A 27,819-nucleotide genomic window follows, 5' to 3' on the forward strand; every position below is an offset into this window, starting at 1 on the left:
CACGGCTGGAGGGTGGTCTGGATCCGCGGTTGCCCGTGGTCGTCCTTCTCTTGGTTTCACCACAGCATGACAGCGAGTTGCTGCCTCTAATGGAGTCAAGCAACCGTGCTGTGACCATCATTAAGTATCTGATTTAAGGGATGAGTAGCTCATATGCCCAATTAAAAGACTCTTTTGCATTGACCAAGTGCTGCGGAGAAGTCTTGAGGCCTCTTTACAGCGTGTGCAGGAGCTGTACTAGCTTCAGCTTCATACAGTAGAATGGTAAAATACTGTGCATTAGACTGGACACAGTTGTGCTAGTGTTTATACTGCCATAGTTTCTACAGGAGAGTGGCAATAAGATACCCCACATGTTATTCTATCTGCATATTCGACTTGGAGTGAATTGGCATAACAATTTTGGATTTTTAAAAATGTGTTACATCTTCATTATATCCCTGCCAGACCTCTCAGTAAATTAGAACTTGTATGTGGCAGAGTTGTCAGGCATTACTACTTAAAACAGAGTGGAGGAACATATCAAACCAGATAAGAAAATATACTAGATGTCTCTATTTTGGTATTAAAAGCCAAGGGGTGAGGCCTTCAGGAGCAGAGAGGTCTTCTGTCTGCTCTGGGAGATACTTGGGTAGGCTTTCCAATATGAAGAAGTTTCCTCATAGCCTGGGCTTTTGTAAATCTCAAGAACCTTTATCTTTTTCTTGCCCTTGATGATCAGATAGTAAAGGAATAAGAGTTTATTAACCTGGTTTCTCAGTTGCCTTTTGGGGTCTGCTGATACAGTGACTAGAGTAGCAAGGAGCAGACTTCTCTGATGGTACTGCGGGAAATCCCACACCAGAAGGCTTTCCCAGGGTTTCACTATTAGGTAAAACATTTCCCTGATGATACCAGTCCATTTCTGCCCCCCTCCAACAGAGTGAAGAGTCAGTGCAGTTTTTATTATTATTTGGAGAAATCTGTTTTAAGTTACAGTTAACAGCTTCCCAGGAACGCATGGCAGGGCTTTGTACAAACAGGCAGGATGGCTGGAGCTGACAACCTTCAGCTTGTTTCACCCTTTCCAGCCTTGTGCAAACATCTGATCAATGTGTGGCTGCCAGTCACTTTGCGTGGGGGCTAGATTTTCAACCAATGTCCCCGACATGAAATCCAGGCTGCTTTTTATCTCTTGAAATCTCTTGGGAGTGAGTTTGGTTTTTTGTTTTAGTATGAAGGTTACAATTTTCATTATTTTCCCTCTTTTTCTGCCTTGGCTCCAAGTCCTTTCAGCAATGCCCAGGTGACTCATCGAGCTGACCAGCACCAGAATGCCTTCTGCAAAGTGACGCCTGCTCTTGCGCTCCTTGGAGGTTTCACTTATGACAGCAGCTGCTCAAACCAGGCGCTTGGTTTAAGTGCCCTGATTTGAGGTAGACGATGCGCAGCTTATTCTGTCTTTCATTGAATTGGAAAGTTAAACTGGGCGGCCGGTGGCTCTGAGTTTCCCCCTCCTTCCCCGTCGGTTTGATTTGGCTCGAAGCGAAGCGGTGCTCCAGTTCGGAGAATTCGAATGACCGTCCAGGTAGCGAGTTCCTAATGACACAATTTAGCCTTTGTGAACACGTTTTATGAATGATCCCACTGTTTGTCTCGAGCTGTAACTCTCCTGGGTGGGGAGGGGAAAAAAAAAAAGTAAATGTCCAGGCCCCCAGGCAGCCTGATCCAAACCCGGGCGCGAGCCGCAGGCGGCTCTTGCACGCTGCCCTCTGACGCTGCCCGCGCGTTCCTTGGCCTGGCGCTCCACGTCCTATTTATGAGCGCATATAGCAAAAAAAAAGGCCCTCAGAAGGAGATTCGGTTCTAGTTTTAGCCCTGGACTTTGAGAAAGGAAGCAAGCGAGGCACCGAGGGCTTTTGGGAAAGCAGCCGCAGCCCGTTTTCAGAGCGGTGGCTGGTAGGTGGCACCCGGGTTCCCGGGGTGCCGGGAGCAGCCGTAGCCCAGCATCTGCCGCCCACCACCATCGCGTCTGCCCTTCAAAGCACGCCGGCTCGGTGGGGACCGACCCCTCTGTATGGCACGAGTCTTTATGATTGATAGAAGATAGGCACGGGCCATTTTAGAAACGGTGCGCTGCTGCGAGCAGGAGCCGGCGGGATTGCAGCGCGGCGACGCCGGCGGCTTCCCTGGCCTCCCTGCAAACGGGGGCACGGGAGCCGCGGGCTCGCTGCCCGCATGGGGGCTGCCTGGCCACCGGCAGCAGCACCTTCGCTTCAGGAGCCTGAATCTGGCCTTTCCCACGGTGGTCGGAGACTCTGGAAGGAAAGGCCTGTAAAACGCAGCGTCTGCAACGCGAGCACCGTTCCACGGGGTCCGGCGAGGGACGAGAGGTTCCCCTGAGCCTGGCCCCGGCCGGATCCGTGTCGGAGCCACGTGACAGCTCGCTCCTCTGCCCAGGCCCCATGTTGGAGCGGGTGAGTGAAGGAGGCTGTAGGTTCTCAGCTGGGAGCCACCATCCTTCTCTGAACGTGCTCCTGGAGAGCACCGTGGGCAAGGGCACCGTGTCCTAACTGAATGCAAGCTTGTCCTCTTTTTTAATACCAATATTTTTTCATCCCCCTCCTCCTCTGACCATCTTCTACTCTGGAGGTTCAGCCTCAGCTGTTTTTGGCAGCCTGTGATCTGTATTTTTAGTAGTTAAATTCAAATTGAATTTTAAATGCTCTCCTGACCCTCGGGTAGTTAAGCAGCTCTATCTGTTGGCAGCAGATCACTGTTACAGTGCAGGGCTGTGCGACTCCTGACGGAAAAGAGAGACCTTTCTTTTTCCAGCAGCAGACCGAGGTCCTGTGGTGGCTTTTGGTCGCTGCATCCGTGTCTCTGCTACACCCGCAGGTCACGGTCAGCCTCTCCCACTTCCCACGGCCGGCGGCATCCCGCTGCTGCGTCCAACCATCGCCGTCGCTCTGCTGCATCCCGGGGCTGCCGCAAACCCAAAATAATCACGGTGTTTGAACGCTGCGGTGAGCTCGGGCCTGAGCTGCTTTCTGCCTGCGTGATCGATTTAGTTTAATGTTGTTGTGTTGCCTGAATACCTTTTTATTTGCAAAGTGTTTTAAAAACGTACTATTTTTCACAACTGTGTTATCAAATAGAGTGTGCCAAGAACTTCTTGCTGAAAGGTGGGTGTTTTGGTCAGAAAATCACAATTCGTTGAAAAGCCTCTCGGAAGACTCTCTTAGTAAGACTTTGAGAAGGTTTGCAGGTCTGGGTGGAATTTGCTGGGGCAGAAACACAATCTCAGGCGACCTACAGCCCCGTGATGAAGGCAGTAGCGTGGGATACAGGAAAGCCATCCCAGCTTTGAGCCCTTCTAGGGGAATTTGTCTCTGTCACTTGGGTCCGTGATGTGCACTAGGCTACTTACCCGTGGTAGGTGACATCTCTCTTTGCTTCAGCTGTGTTTTTGCATGAAAAGAAGGCCCTGGAAAATTCACGACACAGTGACTTGGCTCCCGGTTTCACTCATCTACTGCGTATCTCCTGGGCACGCGGCAGGGCACGGCCTGTTTGCAAACCGCCGGACAGAATACCTGTTTCCTGACATCTGATTTACCGGTTGCTAAATAAAGGTGCCTGGTGGGAGCTGGCAAATCCATCAGCATGTTCATGTACCAAAGCGATAGCTCTGTCCTACAGGAGAAAAGACTAAATGAACCCCAAAGTAATGTATATTAAAAGAAAATGTAAAATGGCAGAGGCCATATGAACTAAGCAGAGGCATTTTCTAGCTGTCTAGTCTAACGTTTGGTATCATTTTTCTCTAGGATTACAGGGGCTTTCACCTCATAAATTTGTGCCTGTTTTAGGTCGTTAATCTTTCTTTACATGTTGCCTTGCAATTTTAGAGCTTTGCCACCATCTGGGATCACATTTTAAATGGAGTTTCCACTCAGTACGTTCCTTTTCATGAAATTATTTATATATATAGAAATATATAATAAATATATCAGGACTGGATTGGTTTTAAACATTTTCAGTGCTTTCACAAGGGCTTACCTTGTGTGGAAAAACTTGTCTTCTCTAATAGAGAGCCATAACAGTGACCAATTAAAGGATCACATTTGCAATATGCTCTTAAATGGCAATTTAAAATATTGGTGAGTAACCCTGCCTCGTGATCTGCCGAGGAATGCGAGCTCTGTTGTTACAGCGTCAGACTGCGCAGTGCGTTTCTATCACTGCATCGGGAGAAAACCTCAGCGTATGAGACACACCAGGAAGCGCCGCATGATGTCAACATGGTGTCAGCCCCAACTGCTGGGGCCGCGCCTGGGGCTGGGGACTGGCTGTGCAGGTGGGGACTCTGCTGCGGAGGCGCAACGTGGGAAATAGAGGAACAGGGGATGGAGACACTGGATTCGTAGTTCGTGCAGGGTCTTATGTCAGCTGGTTCATAGCAGTAGTTGAGGGAAGGGAAAGTTTATGTCCTTTCACATAAACAGGACGGCTGAAATGCTGTTGCTGGTGCGCATAGTGTTAGCCCAAGGGGGCCCGAGGAGGGTGACCATGCCGTCCTGCGTTCACCCAGCACTGGCTGGCACAAGGTGGAGCTTCAGTTTTGATTGGGTTGTTGGCAATTAACAAGTGGGGGAAATGTGGGGAGAGGTCGCAAGCCAGTGAAAGGTGGGAACTGGGAAGGAGCCATCTCTTCCGTGTGGATGGAAGAGCAGCCATGACTACGTGGAGGAGCCTGTGCTTTTCTGTCATTGAACCCTCCAGATCTTCCAAGCAAGTGGAGGAATATTTTTCATCCCCCTTCTGGCAGCTCAGATGGAGAGGTCTGTAGACCAGAACATTAGCGATGATGAATGGCAGGAAGATATTGCCCTTAGAGCTAATGCGAAAAATGAGTGGTGTGCCTACTGAGCTTTGGATCAGGCCCCAGATCATCCTCATCCTTTTGGCATCTCCACATCCTCAGTTGCAGGGTTGCATGGTACCATCCTCTTCCAGGGCATCGCCCTTGGCGGTAGCTTTCGAGTGTTAGCTCAGTGCTCGCTCGCTTGCCTTGCATTTGGAGCAAGCTGCAGCTCCCAGATCTCATTCCCTTGCCCAATGTGATGGGAGCTTCCTGATAAGAACTGATGGCCCTTAGCCCTGGTTTTTCACACTGAGATGCCTTCCAGTCTGTGCTGCCCAAGCCAAACAGGACACATCGCTGGTGCGGCTAATGAACAGGCTCTTCCCACACGTGCGGGATTGGGAAGGGAAGGCAATAAAGAATCTGCAGTTGGTAGCCCCGGAGTCTTTTTGCCCCACCAGAGCCAAGATGTCTGTTCCAGGCCTCCTAATTATTTTAAAGGGATTTTGAACAAATAAATAGCCTGAGCTGTTCTGCAGTTCCTTGTGTAATTTTAGCTCTGGACCCCTCCAAGAATGTACAGAATAAATAGGTGAATCTGTAATACATCCACAATTAACTCTATATACAGCAAGCAGCTCCAAGGCATGCTATGTAGGAATAGAGTCAATAAACAGGTATGCTGTGGGCCGTGGAAATGTGGTCTTTATTATTTGAGAAGGATAGCTCTGACCAGGAGGTAGGGTGCAGTCTGGAAAAGCAAACAGTGCAGCTATAGATCTTTCTGCCCCCACCCAATTTGCTGGAATTCAAAAGCTGTCATTTAAATGTACTCCTGGTAAAACATATCCCTATGAGCCAGCATAGCTCCTCACTCGTGCTGGTGTAAATCGAGGCTGACTCATCACGAGCCAGGCTTGGCTTTGTAGCTAAATGTCACGGATGTGGCAGGAAGGTTTCAGCTACGCCGGTGACTTTGCAAGTGCAGCTTTGTGAACACGAAAAAGAATTCCTTGGGATACTTTCTAACACAGAGGCATAGAATTGCCCGGCAGAACTTTCTCCTAAGATCCTCTCCCCATGAGCATGTGCAGCCGCATGTGCAGCCATCATTCCACAAGAAACCCAACGCCCAGACGTGAATCATTTCTCTGATTTTTCATGCTTTTAACTTTTCATTGCTGAGGCTTCATTCAGCTTGGAGAAGTAGGGACCTGTTTCAACTTTGAAAAACCTTAGACGCAGGGAAGGCTGGGGAAAGGAGTTAAAAATGAAACAGCAGATTTATATATATAAAAAGTAAAAATATATGTTCTACATCTGAAGTTTATTTAGGTCCTTTGGGAGAGTGGCGCGGCACTACGTCTCTACTAAATTGCCAACATTTTATGGTTGTGCTGGCACCGAGTCAAACACACATCTCCTTGGCTTGGGTTGCTGTCTTAAAGCAGGCAGATTCCAGTATGTTTTTCTATGAACTGAATATTACTATTGACTGCACAAGAGAAGCTCTGCCCAGCAGGAACATGTAGGTAACTTTTCTTTTTGATAGCTCTATCAAATCTTAATTATTTTGATATTGCATTGCTGAAGAGCTGACCCCTTCCGACCCAACTAGACATTAGACCTGTGTGCATTTTAAGACAGAAACAACTTTTTAATTTTTCCTTTTGATTTTATTTTGATTAGAACTATATTAATAACGGAAAGGTTTCAAAGGGGCTGGTTTTAGCTGGTTTAGTTGTTGTATACGTGTGTATGTTGGTAGCATGCAAACGGTGAGTTGTGTTCATGCATGTATGCATAAAAAGGAGTGCATGAACGTGTATTAAGCTCACACACAGTTACCACTGGGATTTACATAAGATGCTGAGCAGTTTGCTGCTCAGCTTCCTATCAAAACTGTAGCCTACCTCTATATCTTTGTGCAAAATCACGGTGTTGCTCATCAGTGAATCGTGCTGCACCCGTAGTGCACCTACCACAAAGCCCCACCAGTGAGGAAGGCAGAAGATTGACATACGCTTACCTGCTTTCTGCTCACCTGCCTTTGCTCTTCTGCTTGGGCAGCACGGCTGCCCATTGCTCGGGTTTTGGAAGGTGGAGCTTTGATCTACAGATGTGTCAGGAGAAGGGGTCAAGGTCTGAAGCAGGGTACACTGGCAGAGAAACAGCCTGTTGGATCCTGTTGATCAAATAATTCGCTGTAATGGAGGATCTTTATTTATTTATTTATTTATTTATTTATTTATTTATTTATTTATTTATTTATTTTGGTCCAAAGTATGTGAGAACTCGGTGTTTTCCTTTGAAGATGAGTTCATGTCTTGGTACTTAGGGAAGCTGGAGCCCTGTGCTTTGTGTTGGTCAGGACATTGCAACAGCAGCATGCAGGAAAGCATTTAATAATAATTCTCAGCGTGGTTTTTCATTTGGCTTGACAGGGTACTGCTGTTCTTCACACCTTTCTGTTTGTGCCAAGGACTTCCTCTCTTTTGACTGCTGGAGCCCTTGGGTACCCACACACTGTTAATAAAGTGTCAGTTGGGCCAAGCTAATCCTATTTCTTTTGACTGAATCGTTGATTGCTCTCATCAATTTTTTGTGTGTTGTTGTTTAATTTCCTACTATGTTTTCCAAGATTTTTCCATAGATATCTGCACTTGGGTTTGAGTATGTGGTTCAGGAGGTGCCTTTCCAGGTAAAAATGAATTACAGTACCCTAAGTGTCTAAGAATATTTAATGCTTGCATTGGTTTTCATGAAGTTGGGCTTCTTCAGACTTCAGAGACAGGCATACAGGGCGGTATTTGGAAAAGCTGTCCTGCAAGCCATCCTTAGTGTAGTTTTAATATTAATGCCAAGTCTACTTTTGGTTAACTGAATCAATAGATCATCCGATTTTACCATTTATAAACAGAAAAATAACGGATTTTTAGTTCACTTTGTCGAGACAGGTTGATTCATAATTTGATGATAATATTTTGCTGAAGCCTCGGTGAGTCTGAGCTGTTGAGATGCCCAGCCAAGCCAGCAAATACAACGGAGGGTCCGAAGGAAGGTAAAAATACACCATGGCAAAGGACAAGACTACCTTGATAGGTCTCTGGACTCCTCCTCGCATGCAGTCTCGGAGGACGTTGTCTTCCCTGCGCACCGACTGTGCCCCAGATGCCGTGTGGTTGCCGCCCGGCAGCGATGAAGGAATAACACGCGCAGCCCAGCTTCGGCAGCGGGTTGCTCCGGGACAATGCGGGGCTTGTTTCCACGCACACGTGTAGGAGAGCCTGGAGATTTTCCTAGTCTGAGATGGGGTATCTAACACGTGGATTAAATACTTCATCAGAGTTTATGTAATGCCATGCTAGTAAGGGAAAAGGGGTTGAGAGGAGAGACCATGTGCATTTACAGTCCCAGAGAAGAGCATTTGCTCTGGTGTATAATAGCCTTCTGTTGGGTTTTAGTAGCATATAGTTTAGTAAATTAGGAGTCTTCAGGTACTTAGCACTTTAATGGTTCTCACTAAGAACATAATTAAACCATAGACCCCTTAGGGAGAAAAAACAGTTTATTGTGCATATTTTTAGAATCTGTTACCAGCCCTCATAAAACCTGGTAGATACAAGCCAGAGAGCATGCTTTAGCTGGCAACGTCAAATTCATTTATCAGTGCAAGCAGCCCCTGCCGAGTATCACCCCGAAGTCACACGTTACAAATCTGCCCCATGAATTATGGAATTAATTTTCTGCAATCTCATTTCAAAACACATTTGCAGGGCAGTTTTTCCCTAACTGCTGGAGGTGTGAGAGGCAGTAGGTTTATTATATTACACCTTGACTTGACACATAGAGCCAGTTTTTGCTAATTTTTTTTTTTAAAGCATTTCATGCTTCACAGAGCTATCCAGAAATGTGGCTTCCTTGAGACCGGACTGAACGACGTTCCTGTACTTCTTTCCAGGGCTTGTTTGGTTAGTTGCGCCGACCGCGCGCGGCCAGGCGGGCGCTCGGTGGCGGCGGGGCCGGGGAGCGGGGCCGGCGTGGGGGCCCGGCTCCCGCGGGCGCTGGGGCAGCGCGGATTCGCGCGCTCGCCCTCGCCCTTTGCTTTTGCCTCCCGAGCAAGCGCCGCTTCCGCCCGGGAAGCCGCCCGTGCTGGCGGGGCGCGTTGCGCGGGACACCCGTGGGGCTCCTCCTCGCTCGTCCCCCCCGCCAGTGTTTTAACTAATTTGATACACGCAAATCACTCCTCTGTTACTATGGTTTATTCAACCTTACGTACTCGAGATCTGCGCTCCGGAGAAGCGGCTGCAGTGTGGAGGAGGAAGGGCTCCTTGCTGCTGACGGCTCCAGAGGCCCCGCTGCCAGGACTTCCCCTATCGAATCCGTTTCTTTCCCTCTGTCAAAACAAATGCCCGGGAACCGCGTATTATTCGCCGTGTGTCTGCTGCCGCTTTAGGCTTTCGGTCTCGGGAGTCGGGGCTTGTCGTTTGACTTACCTTGCCTGTCTTACAGCATTGCCCCCACTGACGGTGTGATAATGTCAGCGCTGGAGTCCCCGCCGGAGCGCCGGGAGGGGGTCCTGGGCGGGGGCTGGCGCGGGTCGTGGGGAGCCTCTGCCCGCCGCAGCCTGCGGTGCCGGAGCGGCTCTGCTAGCGGGCGCGAGCGGCGCGGGCGGCGAAGCAGAAGAGCGCAGCCGATGGTCGGCCGTGGCCTGGGCGTCAAAACAAAGCGGCGGCAGCCCAGCCCTGCGCATCCGCCGCGCGCCCGCCCGGCACCGTCGCGCCGCGGGGATTTCGGTTCGTGGGGGAGCACACGTCTAACTACGGGGGTAACGTTACGTGTCCCCCCGTGCTCCCGGGCGGCCGGCGCTGCCCGCGCGGGAGCGGCCGGACCCGGCGGTGGCGACGAGCCCGGCAGCGCCCGCTCGTCCCGCCGGCTGCCCGCCGCAGCGCCGGGGCCGACGCATCGGGCGGCTTCGTAACGAAAAAGCAACAGCAACAAAAAGCCCCGGAAACGAGCGGCCCTTTTGGGGGAAAGCCACGGGCGTTTCTCGGCGGTTCGGGAGCGAGGTTAGAGAGCTCCTCGAGAGCCTCGCTGAGCGGCCGGGGCGGCTGCGGGGCGGCCAGAGCGGCGGAGGAGCTCGCAGCGGGGCCGGAGCTGGCGGGAGCGGGCGCCCGGCCCCCGCGGCCCCGTGCCCCCGCGGCCGAGGAAGGAAGGATGCGGTCGCCCGGCCTGAGGGGCTGCAGCAGCTTCCAGCCCGGAGAGAGCGAGAGCTTTATTAATCCCAGCTTTGCTAATAAGGAATTACAATGGTTGTGGGATTTGGCAGTGGGAGCGGACTCAACTGCCGTGCATAGTACAATATTTTTCCCGTTTTGTTTGTATTTTTGATTTAGCTACAAATAATTTAAAGATGTGTTGTGTCTCCTTCGATTAAAATCAGTGTTTTCATCCTCTTTTTTTTTTCTGACAGGATTTTAAAGCATCAATAATGAATTTGAGCTTTAGTTAGATGTGCTAAGGTAAATTGTTACCTTCTTTTTATTTAAATTGCAGCATTTTTACGGGTTGCAATTGTTAATGTGTCAGTATTTGTTTTTGTTTCCTTTGTAAAACGTTGTACTGGGTGGAAGATTTCCCAGTGTCAAAAAACTTCAGGCTGATAGAAGAAAAATATTGTCACGAGGCCAGCACGTAAATATCTTAAACCAATATAGCATGTTTAGAGGAATTATACTTTCCTCTCCTGAATTATGATTTTGGAAAGTAATGCTACCACCACATTTATTTCAAATTTAAACATTCTGAAAGAGTATCTCCTAGGTTTGGAAATCTGGTTTCCATTCATGGCTCTGCGTGACCTGCTGCGCGACCCTGGGAAAATCTTTCTCTCGGTTTCGCTATCTGCATGGCTGCTCTGAGCATCTTAGCACTTCTGTAGAGTGATTTAACATCCGTTGGTGTCAAACAACGTTTCAGTATTGCCTAAGGGTGGTTTTCATTTCAGGTGAATGGGAGGTTTTGATTATAATGGAAAACGAAAGAGAAAGTTAAAACTCTCATTTTTTAAAAGATGTGTGGGTTTAAAAATGCGTTTGTTTTTCATGAAAAATTTTGAAAAATAATTTTCTATAACATGAAATTACTCCTCAGAGGCAAAGGACAGCTCTTCTGTGGGCAAGTTTGGAGAAGGAAGGAGAAAAGCCAAGGAGCTCTGCAGGGAGCCCTGTGGTCAGACTGGGAAAGGGGCTCAACTTCAGGTGACGTGTCTTCTCCTTCCTCTTTCAGACCCAGCCGGTGCCCAACCCGATAGCTTATTTCATGCATCGCTCCCCGTGGTGGTTTCATCAGTTTGAGACATTATTCAACCACTTCATCGAGCTCGTGGTGCCGTTCTTCATCTTCCTTGGGCGTCGCATGTGCATCGTACACGGCATTTTGCAGATCCTCTTCCAGGTGAGACGCTCCTGGGTTTGCTTTCACACCTTCCCCCAAGAAATCGTAGGGGTGGTTGAAGGGCATTAGACCTCTCCTGTGATGCATGTGGGTGCTGTGCAGCGGGGCAGGTCCTGGGGCTGTCAGCTGGGACAGGACAGGGTGGTGGAGCTGCAGGCGTGGGTCGCTCATGCCGGCTCGGGAATCCGCAGCCAGGGTGCAGGCCAGCGGGCCGGGGGCAGCACCTTCTCCGTCGCGGCAGCACCATGGGCTGTAGCCCATCGAGCCTCTGCCAGAGCAGTGTCCAGAGGAACTGCATCACTACCAGGACAGGAGTGAACCAAGATGATTCAAAGCAATTAGCTGCCAGCTTTTGGGTAATTCGTGCTGGTATGACTGCTGCTGGTGTGTTCCTGGAGATTTATTTCCCTTGCGTTTGGTTAGATTCCATCCATGTGGGTGGCAGAGAAATGTTAGCACAGGGACCAGGGCAAAGAATCTGATTCTGTGATGGCCCTGGCTCTGACCGAAGGTTGTGGAAGGCCTGGAGGAATATTTGCAATTTCTCCAGAAGTAAATTTTTGAAGAGAATTAGATTTTTAATGTTTTTCTGAAAACATTTGAGTTCTGATTTTTGCAGCCGCCAAGTTTGCCAAGGTTCATAGTGAAAATCATTTGTTCGCAAAGTAATAGCATTCCCATTCCAGTTATTTTTTTACATGAAATAAATGAATCTGTGCAAAAGGCAGAGAACAGAAGATGCTGAATGTGTACGTTCCTAGGTCCCATCTGATTTCCTTCTCCTCTGCCCCAGGAATATTGAAAAACTTCAGTAAACCGCAGCCCCTCCAACTTGCAGAAGTGCAGCTTCCAGCTCGTGCTTACTGCAGTGTTTCTTCAGTGTCACTGCAGCATCATGAAATTCATATACTGGAGCTGTTACTGCTTCCTGTAAATACGTGCCATGATTAAACTGGAGAACAGCTTATAAACTCTATTGGTAAACCACAAAAATGCTGATCGGGTTTTAAAGGGCTGACATAAAAGCCAAGGGATTTGTGCATTCGCACAGAGAAGGCTGCTGCCCTCCCTGCTTCTGAAACACGTCCTGTTGTGTCTGGCTACCGCAGGACGTATAACCTTTGCTTTGCTCTCTTTACACACCTTTTGGCGTCAGGGATCTTCTCGGTTTAGCCGGAGGTCCGCGCACCGGGAGCAGAGCGAGGGCAGCTGCCCTTCGCTGGCGCTCGGCTTCAGGGCGGTCTCGGGGCATCGCTGCGTCTGGGGCTAACACGCTGGGTCTGCTTGCGTCGGCCACCGCGGGTGATGTCTCCTCTGTAACCAGGAGGTTCAGCCCAACTCTAAAAAGGAGAACCTGCCTTCTCCTCCGTGGAGAAAGCAAAGCATCACTGAGGAAGGGGATGAGTGCCGAGCCGGTGCCGACGGAATCCAGGTCGGCATGCTGGGGATTGCAAGTGGAGATAGTCTTGCTTGTAAGGAGGCTTAGGGAGGGCGGTGATTGCTGGGTTTTAGGGCAAATGGGCCAAGAAAGGACCGCGGTGAAGGGCCTCGGAAAGCGAAGCCGTGCTGCCCAGTCCCAGGGCCGGGGCAGGGCTGTCGTGTTCGGTCCTGTGTCGGTAGCAGAGCAGCTGCCTAAGAGCCTGAGACGACGGTAGTTTGTCTTCGCGCCTCTCTGCCGGAAAAGACCCGGGTTACCAGAAAGCCCTCCCAGCTGCCGCTCTCCTCCCCGTGCTCGGCTCTGCTTTCTCGCTGTTGGAAGTGCTCCCGCGCAGGAGGCTGGCACGGGGCCGGGACGCTGCTGGGGACGGCCGTGACGGCCAGCGAAGGCGCCCGGCTTCCCGAGGCCCCTAACGAGCCGTACGCCTGCCGTGTGCGGCAGGGGCTCAGGTGGAGCCGGGGCGATCTGCACAAGCAAACTGCCCGCGATAAAGGCTCATAATGCCATATTGTAAATGCATGCATCTAACCACCCTTTAATTGGTGCGTTATTGATAGTTTGCAATTACTGACTTATTTCTATCACGAGGGGAGTCTGCAAAGGGAAAAAGGGTCCCAGTGTAGTGTGCGGCTCTGGTGCATTTATAGCATTTCAACAAAAACCTGTTTATTTAATATTTACTACCCTTTTCTTCATTCAGAATGACTTTTATTGACAATACTTGTGCTCTGCAAAGGAAGCAATAAAGTTTAATGTTGATATACCACTTAATTCTGCTTTTCAAGATTTGAATTGACATTACATGCAAGTTTTATTGGACATTTTATAATTGTTATTGGAGTCATGGTGGCTAGCTTGAGTAAGTGTATTTTTCCAGATTCCAACTGGCCTGGAGAATATTGCTTTGTCAGGAGCCCAAAAGAGAGTCGTGCTTAAAAAAAAAAGAAAGCTTTTTTTTTTCAAGTGTGAACTTATTCTTCTCGCCTCTTTCACGTGCGTAAGGAAAAGGGCTTAGCGAGCGGGCTGCCGCCGCAGGCGGCGTCGGCGAGGAGGGGCTGGAAGGCTGCTGCCGTCTCAGCGGAGGTTCGTCTCCGACGGTGTTGCCGGCCGGCTCTGCCGTGGGCGCAGCTTGCAGGTTGCGCTGCCTCGGGCAGTCGCCGGCCACCTACCGTGCAGGAGGTTGGTGCGATGGTGGAGCCCTGGGCGCCACGCGCACGTGTTGCTTCTGTGCATCCCCAGCGCTGCGGTTTCGGTCCGCATGTGGGAGCGTGTTTTGGGCTCTGCCTGTGTGGACGCAGGTCCCCTTAACTTGAGCTTCCGGAAATCTCCCCATTTGGCTGCTTTTTGATCTTTAATAATTCCCCAGCAAGTCCAAGGCTTTTACTTATTGCAAGTCACTCGATATAAATAGACTTTGCTTTAGAAAAAATAAAAATCAAGGAGTGGGTTGAATGCTGGCCAGTTCCCATTAGGAAAATCATTATTCATTGTTACTAACCAGCAGACTGGGGAGGGCTTGGTGATTTACAGCTGTGGGTGTAGTTTTTGCAGGACATCTGCACACAGAGATATTCTCAATCAACTCATAGCACCCAGAGCACGTTTGCCAGGATCAAAGGTGAGCTGCGAGAAAATGTCATCCAAGATTTTACAGCAGCTCGGCCAGGCCCCATCAGCAGTTTTTCCCCCGGGCAGGCTCCAGCAGAGCTCCCGAGCAGAGCTCCCGCAGCTGCGCGCGGCGGCTGCCAAGGGCCAGGTGCCTCTGCTGGAGGAGGGTCTTCCACAGCCTGGCATGGAGGTCCCAGCCCGGCTGCCTGTGCCGCGAGCGCAGGAGAGGGGGAGAGGGTGCGTGTCCTCGGCCCTGGTGATTCCCTGCTCCCAAAAGGGATTGCAGTAGGCTGCTCTGACTTTTTAATTAATTGCCACTTGAAATCCCAGTCTCCCGAGGAAAGATGTTTGCACTGTGAAGAGATGACCATGAGGATGAGACTTTGGGACACGGCATTTCCTAGGTTGCAGGAGCCTTTCTCAGCCTCACATCACACAGAGATCTCTAGCAAAGACTCCTAACCTGGTCTGACAGGTTAACATCGCCCCATGAGGTTTTTTTTCTTCCTTTAGTGCCTGCTGGGATTCAAACCCCTTGGGTTTCTGAGACCCATCCCACCTGCAAGGGAGCCTTCTCCAAGTATCGCAGCTGGCATAAAGGCATTGCCAGCTGACGGCAGCAGAGTCTCCCCCGCTGGACTCTGTGTGCTGAGCGCATCTCTCTGCATGTAGAGTGAAATTTTAGATGAAGGGCAGCCAGTTGTAGAAGATCTCCAAGGTAAATACGCAGCATTGTTTCAAAAAAACATTCTTTCTAGCATTTACGGTACATAGAAATCCAAATCTAAAACAGAAATTAAACTAAATGGACGTTTAACTTCTCAGCATCGTTAGGGATTTATTGTAAGCAGGTGCCAGACTCGACGTGCCGAGCAACACTGCTGCAAACTGTCTCTGCCAGGAATAAAACTGGAGGAGAGACTTAAAACTCAGCTCCCTCCCTGCTCAGTTCTGCACAACAGCCCTGTAAAAACAGACCAGTGAGAAACGTCCAATCTGAGCCACAATCTCCAAATAAGCCTGAGCTGGAGTTTGCCCTTTGCTCATATATAACCAAGCGTATTTCTAAGAGTTCATGAAACAAAGTGAGCTTTTTGCTACCATTTATTTTTGCCCTTCCTGGGAAGCATAGGCGCAGTCTGTCGCTGCTGTTTGGAGGCAGAGCCGTGTTCACTGAGGTGCTGGCAGCTGGGGGTCGTATCGGAAACCAGAGCCGGTGCGTGTGACGGGCATGCGAAGGCTGCAGATTCCAGCTAAAGATGGTTGTAGTGGCCCCTGGTAAATGTTTTACGAATGGCTTTGATGAATGATTCTTGCATTTTGAGTCTCATGGTACCCGTTGGTTGATTTTGTAGTAGTAATGGGATCTGACCCCCAAAATATATATGCAGATCAAAAGCACACCCAAGTTGAGGAGAAGTGAGGTCCAAAATGTGGTCATTAGTATCTAGAGGTGGAAGAAGAGGTCTTCAAGGTTCTTGGAGACCACAGGTGACATCTAGACACTGTTATACATGGTTCTGAGCAAGCGGAGTGGGAGGACCCTTCCCACCACACCACCTCGGGCAGTATCGCGTGGTCTCTCCCTCCTCTCCCCGCCGACGTTGGTCCTCTGCGTGTGCGCACACGTTCGCCCTTGCCCATCCCTCCACTCAGCCACCCACGGCCAGAGAGAGTCGAGCGCGAGAGTCCGCGAGTGAAATCCGAGAGGGTGAAGAAACACGTCCTTACCGCTTTGCGGGTGTTTCGCCGTTCTCCGTAGCTGGCTCCTAAAACCCTGAAGCTGCATGTTTTTCCCGATGTCTAACGCACAGCTTACACCAGCAAACGTGTTTCTTGGCTCCTGGAGCCAGGCTGTAAAATTACACTGCTTGGCAAACGAGTTGATGAGGGGAAGCTAGAGGAAAGCCAGAAGGGGGGGGGGGGGAAAGCCACCTTGCCCCTGTGATCTGGCAGGTAGCATTGGATTAGCACGCGCGGAGGAGCCGGGGGCAGCTTCGGCTCTGCCAGATGGGAAGGAGCTTCAGTCCCACAAAGGTAAAAATATAATAAATAATAATAAGGGGAAAGCGGGGCAGCTTGCAGTGCTGGAAAATCAGAGCCGTTCCCTCGCCTTCGTGGCGCTGCCGTGGGTTTCGCTGTAATACAGGCGAATACAAGTGCAGGCAAAACGCAGCAACGCCAAGGCTCCGTCCCGACCCCTCCAGGAGAGTTCGGCCCCGGGCGCACACTCGACGTGAGCCCCCGCGAGACAGCGTAGACCCTACGCCTCCGCGCGCCGCCGCCGGGCGATGGCAAAGCCCAGCGGAAACGCCGCGCTCGCCAAAGTCCCGTTTTGTCGATTTTTCCTCTGGTCAAGAAAGAAGCCACAGACAAAAATCGTCCCGGGAGAATTAGCACCCGCCGGCCCGGGGTGCCAGCCCCTACCACCCCCAGGCAGGAAATAACGCCGCGCCGACGGTGGGGTCTGGGATCAGTTAGCAACGAGTTCAGTCCTTGCATTTTGCAGTAGTCAGAGTGACTTGGAAACACTTACTGTTAGCCATAGCAATGCATTTAATTAGCTTCTGATTCAGGGGGCTGGGTTTTTTGTTTCTTTTTTCCTCCTTTTCTTTTCTTTTTTTTAAATCATTAAATAAAGTGTCACCCCTAGCCAGTGCCGTAAACTCTATTTTGATTGTGGCTGCAATAACCCCTTTGGGCGTCATTCAAATTGTACTAAACAGTTTCTGCAGAGCGCTGGTTTCTCTCAAAATAAACCAAAGTCCGGCTTTGACAAGCTCTAATGAAAAACAAATTGTTATATTACTTAGAAAAATAATTTGAAGGAAGTCTGAATTAGTTGTAAAGGTGGAAAAGGTTCAGCTACTTGAAAATAGAAGTTTGGAAGGTATTTATTTTAACCATTAAGCCAGCGGCCTTGAAATACAGCCTTGTTTGTTCCTGAATGCGCCTAACGAGACATGAATCATGCTGTTAATCAGTATGGGAACGTGATTAATTGGAGAGGGGACTGGCGACGGCTCCACGCGGCAGGGCCGCCTGGCAGGGCTCCGCAGCGAAGCCTCCGCGCTGCTGGGGTTCGCCGTCTCTCGCTGGGAGACAAGCGGTGGAGGGGTCCCGCAGCCCGCCTTTTTTGTGGGCTTTTGGGGGTTTGGGGGGCTTTGGGGGTTTGGTTTTTTTGAGGGAGGGTGAAGCGGGGCGCCTTGGGACGCTGCTGCTCGGTGCCTCTGCGTTTGGGCGTCCGGCTGGAGACGGGGCGCGGGGCGGAGGGGCGCCTGGCACGCGGGCGGCTCGCCCTGGCTGCCCGGATAATGTTTTTGCTCGTTAAACCTCAAATTTCGACCTGTTTAAACCTGTTAAATTTCAAACCCAGCCCTGGAGCCGGGCGTGCCCGGGAGGCCCCAAGCGCTGCCCTGCTTGGGAAGCGCGGCGGGAAGGTCCGTCCTGGTGGTCGCTGCTGACCGGGGCTCTCGCCTTCGGGGCCGGCAGGAGCTGCGTGCGCTTGGCTGCCCAGAAGCGCTGGTTTCCTTTCAGATCACCGTGCAGCATGCTTGCTCGTACTGCAAAAGGGTGCTGTGGCCCGAAAGGGGCCGGGGCTGGGGCTGCTGTATCGTACCTCGGTGCCTTCGCCACGGTAGCCCGGGGACCGCTCGTGGCCCCTTGTCCTTGGACGTATCGCTAAGCGCAGACGTTCAAAGATCGCGAGTTAGATCCCGTGCTGGAAGGCTTGCTTTAAGTATAACAAAAATCCAACAAATTCTGGATGCCCTTCTTATTTCTTCCACATTATGGTCTTTCGGGGTGCTCACAGGTCTCGTTTTCTGCGCTAGCCTGTGTAGGCTTTACACCCTTCTCCTCTTCACACTATATGAACACCTTCCAGAGGCGTATTAAATGACATGGCTGACATCCACCACATGTGGTCCTTTCTTTGCCAAGGGAAAAGGTTGTGTGAGCAATAGAGTACTTAGGCTCTAAGGCTTTGGGGCAATTTTTTTCCTCTTTTAATTTTGCATTTTTCAAGATTTCTCGGAGATACAGAAACTCTGCGCTTGCAGTGCTCTAGCAGTATTCCAGGTGGTTGGGCTTGAAGAGCAAAATCAATTACGACGATGTTGTCAGTGAAACTATATGAGTTGGCGAGACTGAAACAGCTTCAAAACATCTGCACTTTCCAGATGTGGAGTGCTCAGTGCTGTGCTGTAGCATTCAGGTCCAAACAAGGACGGGAGATAAAGTATGTGTTGCACATGTGATTGCATGTATGTGTAAGTATATGTTTAAAACATTATGTCTAATAAGAGCCAGACCAGCTACAAGCCAGTGATGTAACTGAAGTTACTGACATGATTTTGAACGTGTGTTGTTACCATATTTCCAGTGATGGTTATTCATTTACATTTAGATGTAGCTACTAAAGCTGACTATTTTGAACCATTATGTTGCCCAAGCCAAAAGACTCAACCACTAGTATCTGTGCCAAATCTGTTTAAGGTACAGATTTGTATAGTTTCAGGTAATGGCTTTAAGTGATGGGCTCCCCAAGTAGGGTTCTTCCAAGTTTAATCCCATTCCCTGTGCGGTATTCCTGATTCAAATTTACCACATTGCATCTCCCAGCCTTGGCTCTCAGAACGTCTTTGCTGATGTTTGCTTACTTCTCAGCACTGTCACGGTGGTACTGGCGAAGTATCTGGAATTTGGATTTTTCCTCCAACATCTAGAGTTTGAGACCCTTTAAATAATGTTTTATATTAAAATCTGAAAAAGAAAAATAAAAGAAAAACAGAGCAGCTTAACTGGCAACAGATGGTGGATTATATACTTTTTTAAGGGGAGTTTATAATACATGTATCAAGAAGAGAATCATTTACTAGTGTCAGATACAGACGTGTGAAACAGAACATGTCTGTTCGAGCAGTTAGAAGTGGAAGAGGTTGGGAGTGGGTTGCTGTCCTAGAAGTAGTGTTTGTGCTGTGTCTGAGGAGGATTTTGCCATGCAGCTAATTGCGGAGAGCTCTCCTAGCTGAAACGAGGGGCTTCCATAATTGCTGCTCTTTAATCATTCCTCCATGATCACTGTCCGTTGCAACTGTTTAAATTATGCTCTTCCCATGGATTTCTGTATTCTGCTTAGCAAAGCCAGGTATCCCACCAAGTCCAAGCCCTTTGTCTCTGCCTTTAGAGGTGTCCAGATTCCCCTGTGCAGATGCAGCTCTGCAGCCCTTCCTCACCCGCAGGAGTGGCAGGAGCTGCCCCTGGGGTCTGCATGCTCCAGGAGAGGTGGCGAGGGGAGTAAAGCCAAGGCTAGCAGCTGCCATGCTTGGTGCAATTGGCCTCTGATGGGTCATACCACCAGCAACAGAGCTGCAGGCACCACCTGATAGGCCAGGTGTTGGTGTAATTACACCTCGTTGGCGTAATTAGTGCAACTCAGACAATGTCCATCAAGGTGTGATGGACCAGATGATGTCAGATGATATCCAACACCCCTCCAGGTAGGCAACTCTTTTTTTTTAATTATTAATTTCCGTATTTCAGAGGGTGATTTTCTGCGAAGTTAACCAGTGCATCTTCTGTGCATGTGCATAGCTTTGTTTAACCACACCTTGTGTCTGCTGAATGTAAATCCATAAAAATGCCCACACGTTCATGGGTGGCAGTTTTGCAAGTTTGCAGTGGGCGTGGAGAGTCCCTGGCCCCAACACTAGTTATCTTTAATTAAATCAGCTCTAGTGAATCCAACATAATTTCAGAGTAAAGGCAAAGGAAGTCCTGAATTTTGGTGTCCGGGCTGCCTCAGGGTAGCAGCGAAGATGGATTTTCTCGTGTGCTGCTTAGATGAAAATAACTCATTTGCTTGTTCTGGGCCAAGTTGCTGGGTTTAATGTTTCTCTGTAATGATGCTGCCTCCAGAGAGGTCTTATTTTGATTTGGAAGTGTTGGGATGAGGATGCGGCCCTGCGATACTTTAGCCCACACGCAGTTTACACAGCTGTATTATCTGAGTCCCCAGGCGCCACGAAAGACATTATCTCCTCGGTGATGCAACAGCTAGAAATTGCAGGAAACCTGTGTCACTCATTACTTTCATCTTCCTATAAAAACTAGGGTTTCTTGGAGCCGATGACTCAGAGAAATCTCCGATTAGCGCAAAATCCTCCTAGAGCAGCTGCATTTTTTTGCCCGGCTGCCCAAAGCGAACGGAGTCGCACTTGGAGGCGGGCAGCCCTCGGCCGTGCGGGGCCAGGCTCCCGCTGTGAGCAGGGCGCGCGGGCGGCACGTAGGCGCTCGCAGTCAGTGCAGGGTGGTTTTCACCTGGAGGCTTCCCTGCAAGCACCGATCTCCCCTGCCCTTTCCTGGGGGTAGCGTCATCGTTTTGCAGAAGGTTAATGGATTTTGCTTGCTGCCATAAACTGAGTCAGTGGCTGATCTCTGCTGGGACTTGAGCTCGAGAATACCTTGTTCCAGGCCTGTGTTCATATTACGAGGCCTCCCCGCTCCTGCTCACCTCTAAGGGACTCGCGTCCTAGTTTAGTCTCTCCCAAGAGCACGCTGGAGGCTTGTCTGTCCGCAGGAGGCGTTCTTGATTAACTGCTCTTGTTTCACACACATGCAACCCACTTTGAAGATGGGTTAAGCTAAACAGGAACAACATAGTTTTGTTCTGGAGCTGATGTCCACATATGGAGTTATTCAGGAAGAGATATGACACTTTAAATTTACACCCTACTTTAATTAGAAAAACTTGCAAGCAAACCCTTGATCAGTGCCAGTTTTGCAAAGCCTGGGAAAGCAAGTGTCCTAAAATACTGTTCCAGCGTTAGCCGTCAGTCCATCCCATGACTGGTGCTGGTGGGAGAAGGGATGAAGCTTCCAGAGGTTTTTCTGGTAGCCATGCAGTGCATTCATTCGGAGAGCAAGGATCAAAGGAGCTGAACCCTCTGAAATCTGAAAAGCTCGTTCTTGCCTATGAAATGTGTCATTACTAAGCTCATACTCATCTTGGCTGAAACATCTGCACAGGTCGCTTCCACTTGAACAAATCATATATGCAAGGCGGTGCAGTGGGACCTCGGTTAAAAGTGTAGCAGAAATACTCACAAAATCAGCATTAAATCCTTAAGAGCAGCTTGGTAAAGTTTAGTATGAGATTATGCAGGCGTAACGTAGTGACTGGGTCTGGCAGGTCGTGTGGATTTGAGCTTGGGGTGGAGAATTTCTTTTGCCATGCAAACAAGCAAGTAAGCAGAGGGGAGGAGAGGGGCAGGTATCAGAGGGAAAGTTTTCTGCTCGCACTGGCATTTTGCTGGCTGCCTGCCCCTCCTGCTTGTGCAACAGCCCTCTCTAATCTTTACCCCAAAGCTACAGAAAGCAGTAATGTACTACTTTGAGTTGTGCCAACAGCCCAAACTGTGCCCATTCTGCCCAGCTCAGCTCACTAGGCTCAAGGAAGTCTTGAAGTCTCACAGTTGCAGATGCTCAGTTAAAACTTTTTCCCTGCATACATAACAAAGGTTTTTTTTTTTTTTTCTTTTTCTGTAAAAGCATGAAAGTCCCAGGTCTTCTCTGAGAATCAGATGAGCACCCAAGTCTCTAAGCCTGGGGACAAGTCCTGGCATTTGCGCCCAATGAAGCCATGAACATCAAGAAACAAAATGAGAAAGCAAAACTACCCCAAGTGAACAGGCTTTTTAAAACAAGCCCTGCACACTGCTGCTCCATAGCAATGTGTTTCCCATGTGATTGCTCCCGTTCAGGGCCAAAAGCCGCGGCCATGCAAGTGTCCGGTCATCCCTGAGTTCATACCCATGCTCGCCTCTGCTTCCCCTGGGGCACGCGAGCACTGTTGCTCTTATTAGCTTGTGTTTTCCCAAAGCCTAAAATGTTCAGCAGGGCCTGCAAGGCAAGGATCGCTTCACCCTTCATGACTTTGTTGATAGTTTCCTTTGGAGGCTTATCTTTTTCCTAGTAATAAGAGATTGATAGCTGTACTGTCATCCTTGCCTTAACCAGTTCATCTGCAGGAGCTACTTTTACCCATTTTCCAACACCTTTTGCTAGAACTTGCCTGACTACTAGAGTCTGTGCTGTCCTGTGCCAGAAATCTCACAGGCTGGCTGGAACTGAAGGCGAGACTTTTCCTCCGTCTCTCCGACAGCTGCGTCATCCTTCATTGAAGGTACATTAGGCTTTGGAAGAGGTGAAAGCTCAGGTTGTTCTTCCTGAATGAAGAAAGAAGTTAGGATTTGCTGAACTCCTCATTCCTATAACGTGAAATAGGCTGGGAGAGAAAGAAAGATAGTTATTTCTCATGTGCCAGTCAACCATCACATTATTGTCATTATTTTATAGCACCTGACAGATCCTACTGCTGAGTGCTGCAGAGAGATGCAGAAAAACAGGAGCAACAGAAAATTCAAAGCATAGTCAACCAAAATTCAAAAATTTCCCCTTTAAAAATAAATGATACTGTGTTACGTGTTTGGATGAGGGTTGGGTATTCGTATGGCAGGAACAGAGAAAGGGAAGGGGACTGGGATTGCTTTCATTGCGTCAGTAATGTCATTTGCTCCATGGCCAACTCTTGAAAACCAGTTCTAATCCCTACTCAGATCCCTTTGGGGCAGCAACAACAAATCTGCCAGTTCTCCTAATCAAACACTGAGCGTTGCTGTGGGCCAGAAACCTCAGAAGGGAGCAAAGCCAAGGTAAAAGGGTCAGGATCTGGGGGAGGGGGTGCTGGGAAACCTAATGCATCAAAATCAGCTCAGCTGCTGTGATTCAGTGGGCAGATGGGATGGTGCCAGAGACACTATGAGGCCAATGTTTTTCTTTCCTCCCTGCAAAGTATTCAGGGGCAGGCGGTAGAGTCCTAAGGAAGTAGAGAGATCATTTTCCTGTGAGTATTTAGAAGAAATGTAACCATAGATAAGAACTAGAGCTTCAGATGTTATCAACTGTCCTATGTTGCTTCCCCTCCTCCCTCTCCATGCAGCCAAAAGAAGTGAGCAGCTCACCAGCCTTGCTTGGGGCACTGGTCCGGTTGCTCTAAGCAGAAGGGGTTGGTGGTGCCTGCAGTATCTCTTCAGGAGAATTTTCCTCTAGGCCCCAATTACGGATTGCTGGAGTGTAGGGAAACGGAGAGAGAGGTTTTCGTGGAAATTTGTACCTCAACCGTTTTGGCAGTGGAAGCTGAAATGGCTTGAGTCTTTTGCCCCCAACTTCATGTTTATGGTCAATCTAAAACTCCACCTGTGATCACCACATGCGTCCTCTGCAAGACTGCAGTAAATTAAAACACAACAGGGAATTTTAAGAAACACATCCTCTTCCTTCTTGGAATCAGGTTACGCCGACCTCTGAACATCTGGACTCGGTGTCTCAGGGCTCCCAGAGGTTCTGCCGCACTGGAGGTTCATCTTCCTTTGTTACATTCCCGGCCTTTTCCCTTCCCCGTTGCCTCCTCCTGGTTCAGAGTTGCTTTCCATGTGGTTGCCTCCCAGCGTAATTGGTATTTTATGTTCAGTGTATAAAATGCGCCATGGAGTTTTAGTTATCTCTCATCGTTGGTAAACACAGATCCATAACCCGTCGCAATTTACTGTGCTCATGGGAGAGGTCTTTATATAAAATACACCCTAATTTTTTCAGAAGTATAAATTCCTTCTAAGCTACTGGTTACCAACATCCTAAAAGACTGAATAATGTTATTCCCTAGTTCACAAAGATACTATTTCCTGGGTCACAAAACTGTGTAATGCCACTTTGCTTTGAGTTTCTTTAGCCTGATCTTCAGGTTGCCCTGGTAAACAGGCAACCTTTAATGACCATGTCCTGCGAAGGGAAATAGAGGGTCCTTCCCACTGCGTGCCCTGGGGATGGGCCTGCTTCACAGGCAGGAGACAGCTGCTACGCAGGGGCTGTTTCATGATTGCTCAGCTCAGAAGGGAGAGGCCCCTGCTACTGCCAACCTCCTATGAGAAGTGAGTTGGGTTTTGCAAAGAGGCCAGAGCAAGAGAGAGATACAGAAACCCCTCAGGTGGCAGGAACTGCCACAGGCTCTCAGAGGCAGAGCTGTGGTGGTTCCTGCTTTCACATGAAGAAGGTTTCCAGGCATGGGATGTGCTCGCGGGGAGAGGGAGCAAAGTCTGCAGCCATTCAGTCTATGTTGTGTTTGTTCATTAGTGGAGATGGGCGAGAAACTGAGATTCCCCAACGTGAGACAGGACGGGTTTTGGAGCCGAGTGCAATAGGGAGTGAGAGAGGGAATGGCCTGCAGATGCCGGGTCCAGATCTGGGCAGATACGTTCTGCCTGATAGGTGAGTACGAGGCCTGAGGCTGAAGCTTTGCGTGACCCAAAACACAAGTCGGTTTTTAATCCAGAGCTGAATGCTGCCTGTTCGTTCAAATTGAATACTGTGCGACATCACGTTTGGTGTTCAAGAGCTGACGGCAAACCACAGCACAGTGATAGTGTCCAGATATTGCGGTGTAATACAGTCAAGGCTGTATCCAGCTTTTAATGTTGAAATACAGAGTCTCACCCCCTTCGTCACCCACTCAGCCCCTCCCTCACCGGTGGGAACGGTGCCTCTCTGCATTTACCCCACGAGCAGCACCGGCATTTAGCTGTTGTGCAAAGATCAATGCCCAGAAAGAAAATATAACTCCAGCTTTCTGCCTTTCTGCCTTGCAGGCATAGGCCTCAAGGTTTTAAAGACTTACATATGTGTTTCAGTTGATGTGCTCTGAGTATTCCCATTGAAGTTAACTAAGTGGATAAGACTTTGCAGGATTAAAGCCAAATGAGTCCTCACCCACCATGCTGGGAAGTCTTGTTGAAGTGGGTCATTGGAGGGAAAGCAGGAGGAGTCAGCACAGAACGTGCCCCTTTGATTTTATCCTTCTATTTATTTAAAGGATATTTTTTTCTAAGGCAGCTTTGGGGGTGAAAAGAAAAAGCCCCAGTCTGTGGTGTAACCACCACAGTCAGATGTTGTCATGGCTACTAAACAAGAAACCTAATTTATAAAATGAGGAAAAACACATGAATGTGAAAAAAATAAATGAAAGAGAGTCAATCTTAAAATACTAACTATGGTGTAGAGAAAAATACAAACAGACACAGTTAGGAAATTCCATAAGGAATATGACTTGTTTAATATTAATCATAAAGGAAAAGATTATGAGAGCTGCAGTGAGTGCCAAATGAAATACTCCACACACGTCCAGTATTGTGATAAGAGTCCTCGTGGTGTTTTTCTTTGGCTGCTTCAGCAGTAAGCACTCTCGGATGTGCTCTGGTGGAGATGCCCTGGTAGGAGGATGCTTCAGAGATGCATGCGGCAATTCTGCTGTTTCTCTCTCCTTGATATTTTTCCTCCCTTCTGCTACAGGCTCAGTATGTAATTGCATGGAAACCACCATTCGTTGAATGACACTCAGAATAATCTATACCTTTACTTAAAACATTGATAAATGAATTGGGAAGATAATTGTGTTAGGGGATGTGAAGGGATTTCCGTGAACAGATCAAGGCAGAAGTGGATCTGATACTCCTTAGACCACAGCCTGCTGCCCTGGGAATTGTGTTTCAAAGTTCAGTTCCCTTCTAAGAGAGGTTTCTAGGAGTGTGAACAACTAAGCATCTGACCCGTGGTTCATCTCGAAAGGGCCCGGCTCCCTGGTCCTCTCTCCAAAGCCACTGTATCGTGCTGGGGCTCTTCTCGCCTCTGCTTTACCATCTGTCCTTTACTGCTTTGGAAGATACTGGAGGTCTGAAAAGGAAGTGTTAGAGAAGTCCCAGATATTCATGATTCAGTCATGGATATTCGTAAGCTCACAGGCTGCTGACAGCCCGTGCGTTGTCCAGGGCAGGACCAAAGCAGGGAACACTGCTGGTCTTCAGGCCCGGGCTCGGAAGCAGAACCTGCTTCCGAGCAGGTAGCAGAGAGCTCCTTCAGGGCTGGCCGGGTGCCGCGGCAGACGCTCGTAGTTGTTTTTGAGTGTAACCGCTCTTGTGTCTCCTCAGTGACAATGGCCTGATGTGGCCCTGTCGGAGCTCTGGCACCCGTGGCCACCAGTACCGTGACAGCAGCGGTGCCACCGCAAGACGCCAGAATGGAGCTGCGCTGACCACAGTTGCCGATGAGCGACTACTGCGAAATACCTATGTGGTATCTTGGGTGGAAAATCCTGGGCAGAGCTGTAATTTGCTGCTTCATTAAACTTCCCTCAGTCATGTCTGAGCTGCTCATGTATCTGTCTCGGAGCGATTTCAAGGGTAAAATTGCGTGTTGGGAGATTAATATCTTGTGGCACGTCCCGGGCGCTATCGTGTAATTTTGCAGCAGAGGGGGCTGGCTGTTCACAGGCCACATTGGACCCGTCTCTCTCTCTGGCACTTGCTTGTAAACATTTTGGTTTATGGAAACCTTAAGGGTTCCTTCACGCTGTCAGAAGAAATTAAGCTGCAAAGTCATATTAAAGCCACCCAAAACAATGTAGGTCTGAAGTACGTAGCATCCAGGGGCAGGGTGTAAACGAAGGCACAGGAAAACTGGAGCAGCAATGCTCTGTGCATCTTTTCCCTGCTCAGCACTGGCTCCAGCAGCCCGTCTGTATCCAGATCCTGCTTCCTGCTGGGTTCTTGCTCCCTTCCAATCACGGTGATTTCAATCGCGTTGCGATAGTGCCAGCAGGCACCAAGTGAGCTCTGGGTGCTCTGGCTCTGTGTTATTCCCCACTCTTGCTCTTAATTCCCCACTCTCGCCGACTGTTGCCCAGCTTCAGAAAGCTCATTATTCCACATTGTAAGATGAGGCTGTTTGAATTACAGGACTAGGCGATACTGTATTTTTACTCTAGCTGTCTGTTGACAAATCTAATTTGCTGGTGAATAATGAGTAATCTTTTAAAATGAGCTGCATGGCTGATGTTGATGCACTTGGTTTTTGTGGAATGAGTCACACGCTCGCTTTGGAGCATGGGTACTTACTCATGACGGGCAGATGTATTTCATCCTCTGCTAGAGATTATTTAGAGCTGGAAAACCTCAAGCCCCGTGCAGTTTTTTTCCAAGAGTGCATCCCTTCTTGATAACTTTGCAGCTGCCATTAGGTTCTTGTCAATGCAAAGGCTAATTGCCGAGTTTCCCCACCAGCAGCAATGCTGTACTGTGATAGCTCTGCCTGGAATATTCTAATATACGTATATTTTTATTATTCTTCCAAGGTTCATCTCATATGTAAGTGATCAGTGCAGCAGCGTGAACAGGGATCTCCTTGCAGCTGTGACCTTGAAAGTGGGTGGCATTTTCTGCTTCCTCTCCAGCATCCTCCGGGATCTACATTTCATGTGATCCCATCTGACATAGGCTGAAGCTATGCTGGGAAAAGAAGTGTGATACTACCAGGAAATACCCGCTGTACTCGGCTCTTTAGGGCTGGGGTCTTCAAAGCTCCC

General features: G+C 49.2%; 1 protein-coding gene across 2 annotated transcripts in view; it reads left to right on the forward strand.

Annotated features, from left to right (window-relative positions):
• Positions 1 to 27,819, forward strand: part of LMF1 (lipase maturation factor 1) — a 247,098-nt gene that overhangs the window by 129,509 nt on the left and 89,770 nt on the right. For both annotated transcript variants that reach the window (XM_062588096.1, XM_062588095.1), the window contains exon 5: positions 11,135 to 11,302. In XM_062588096.1, coding sequence (XP_062444080.1) covers positions 11,135 to 11,302 — 168 coding nt within the window. The remainder of the gene's footprint in view (positions 1 to 11,134; positions 11,303 to 27,819) is intronic.

The sequence above is a fragment of the Rhea pennata genome, chromosome 15, assembly GCF_028389875.1.
Source record: "Rhea pennata isolate bPtePen1 chromosome 15, bPtePen1.pri, whole genome shotgun sequence".
Taxonomy (NCBI): Eukaryota; Metazoa; Chordata; class Aves; order Rheiformes; family Rheidae; genus Rhea; species Rhea pennata.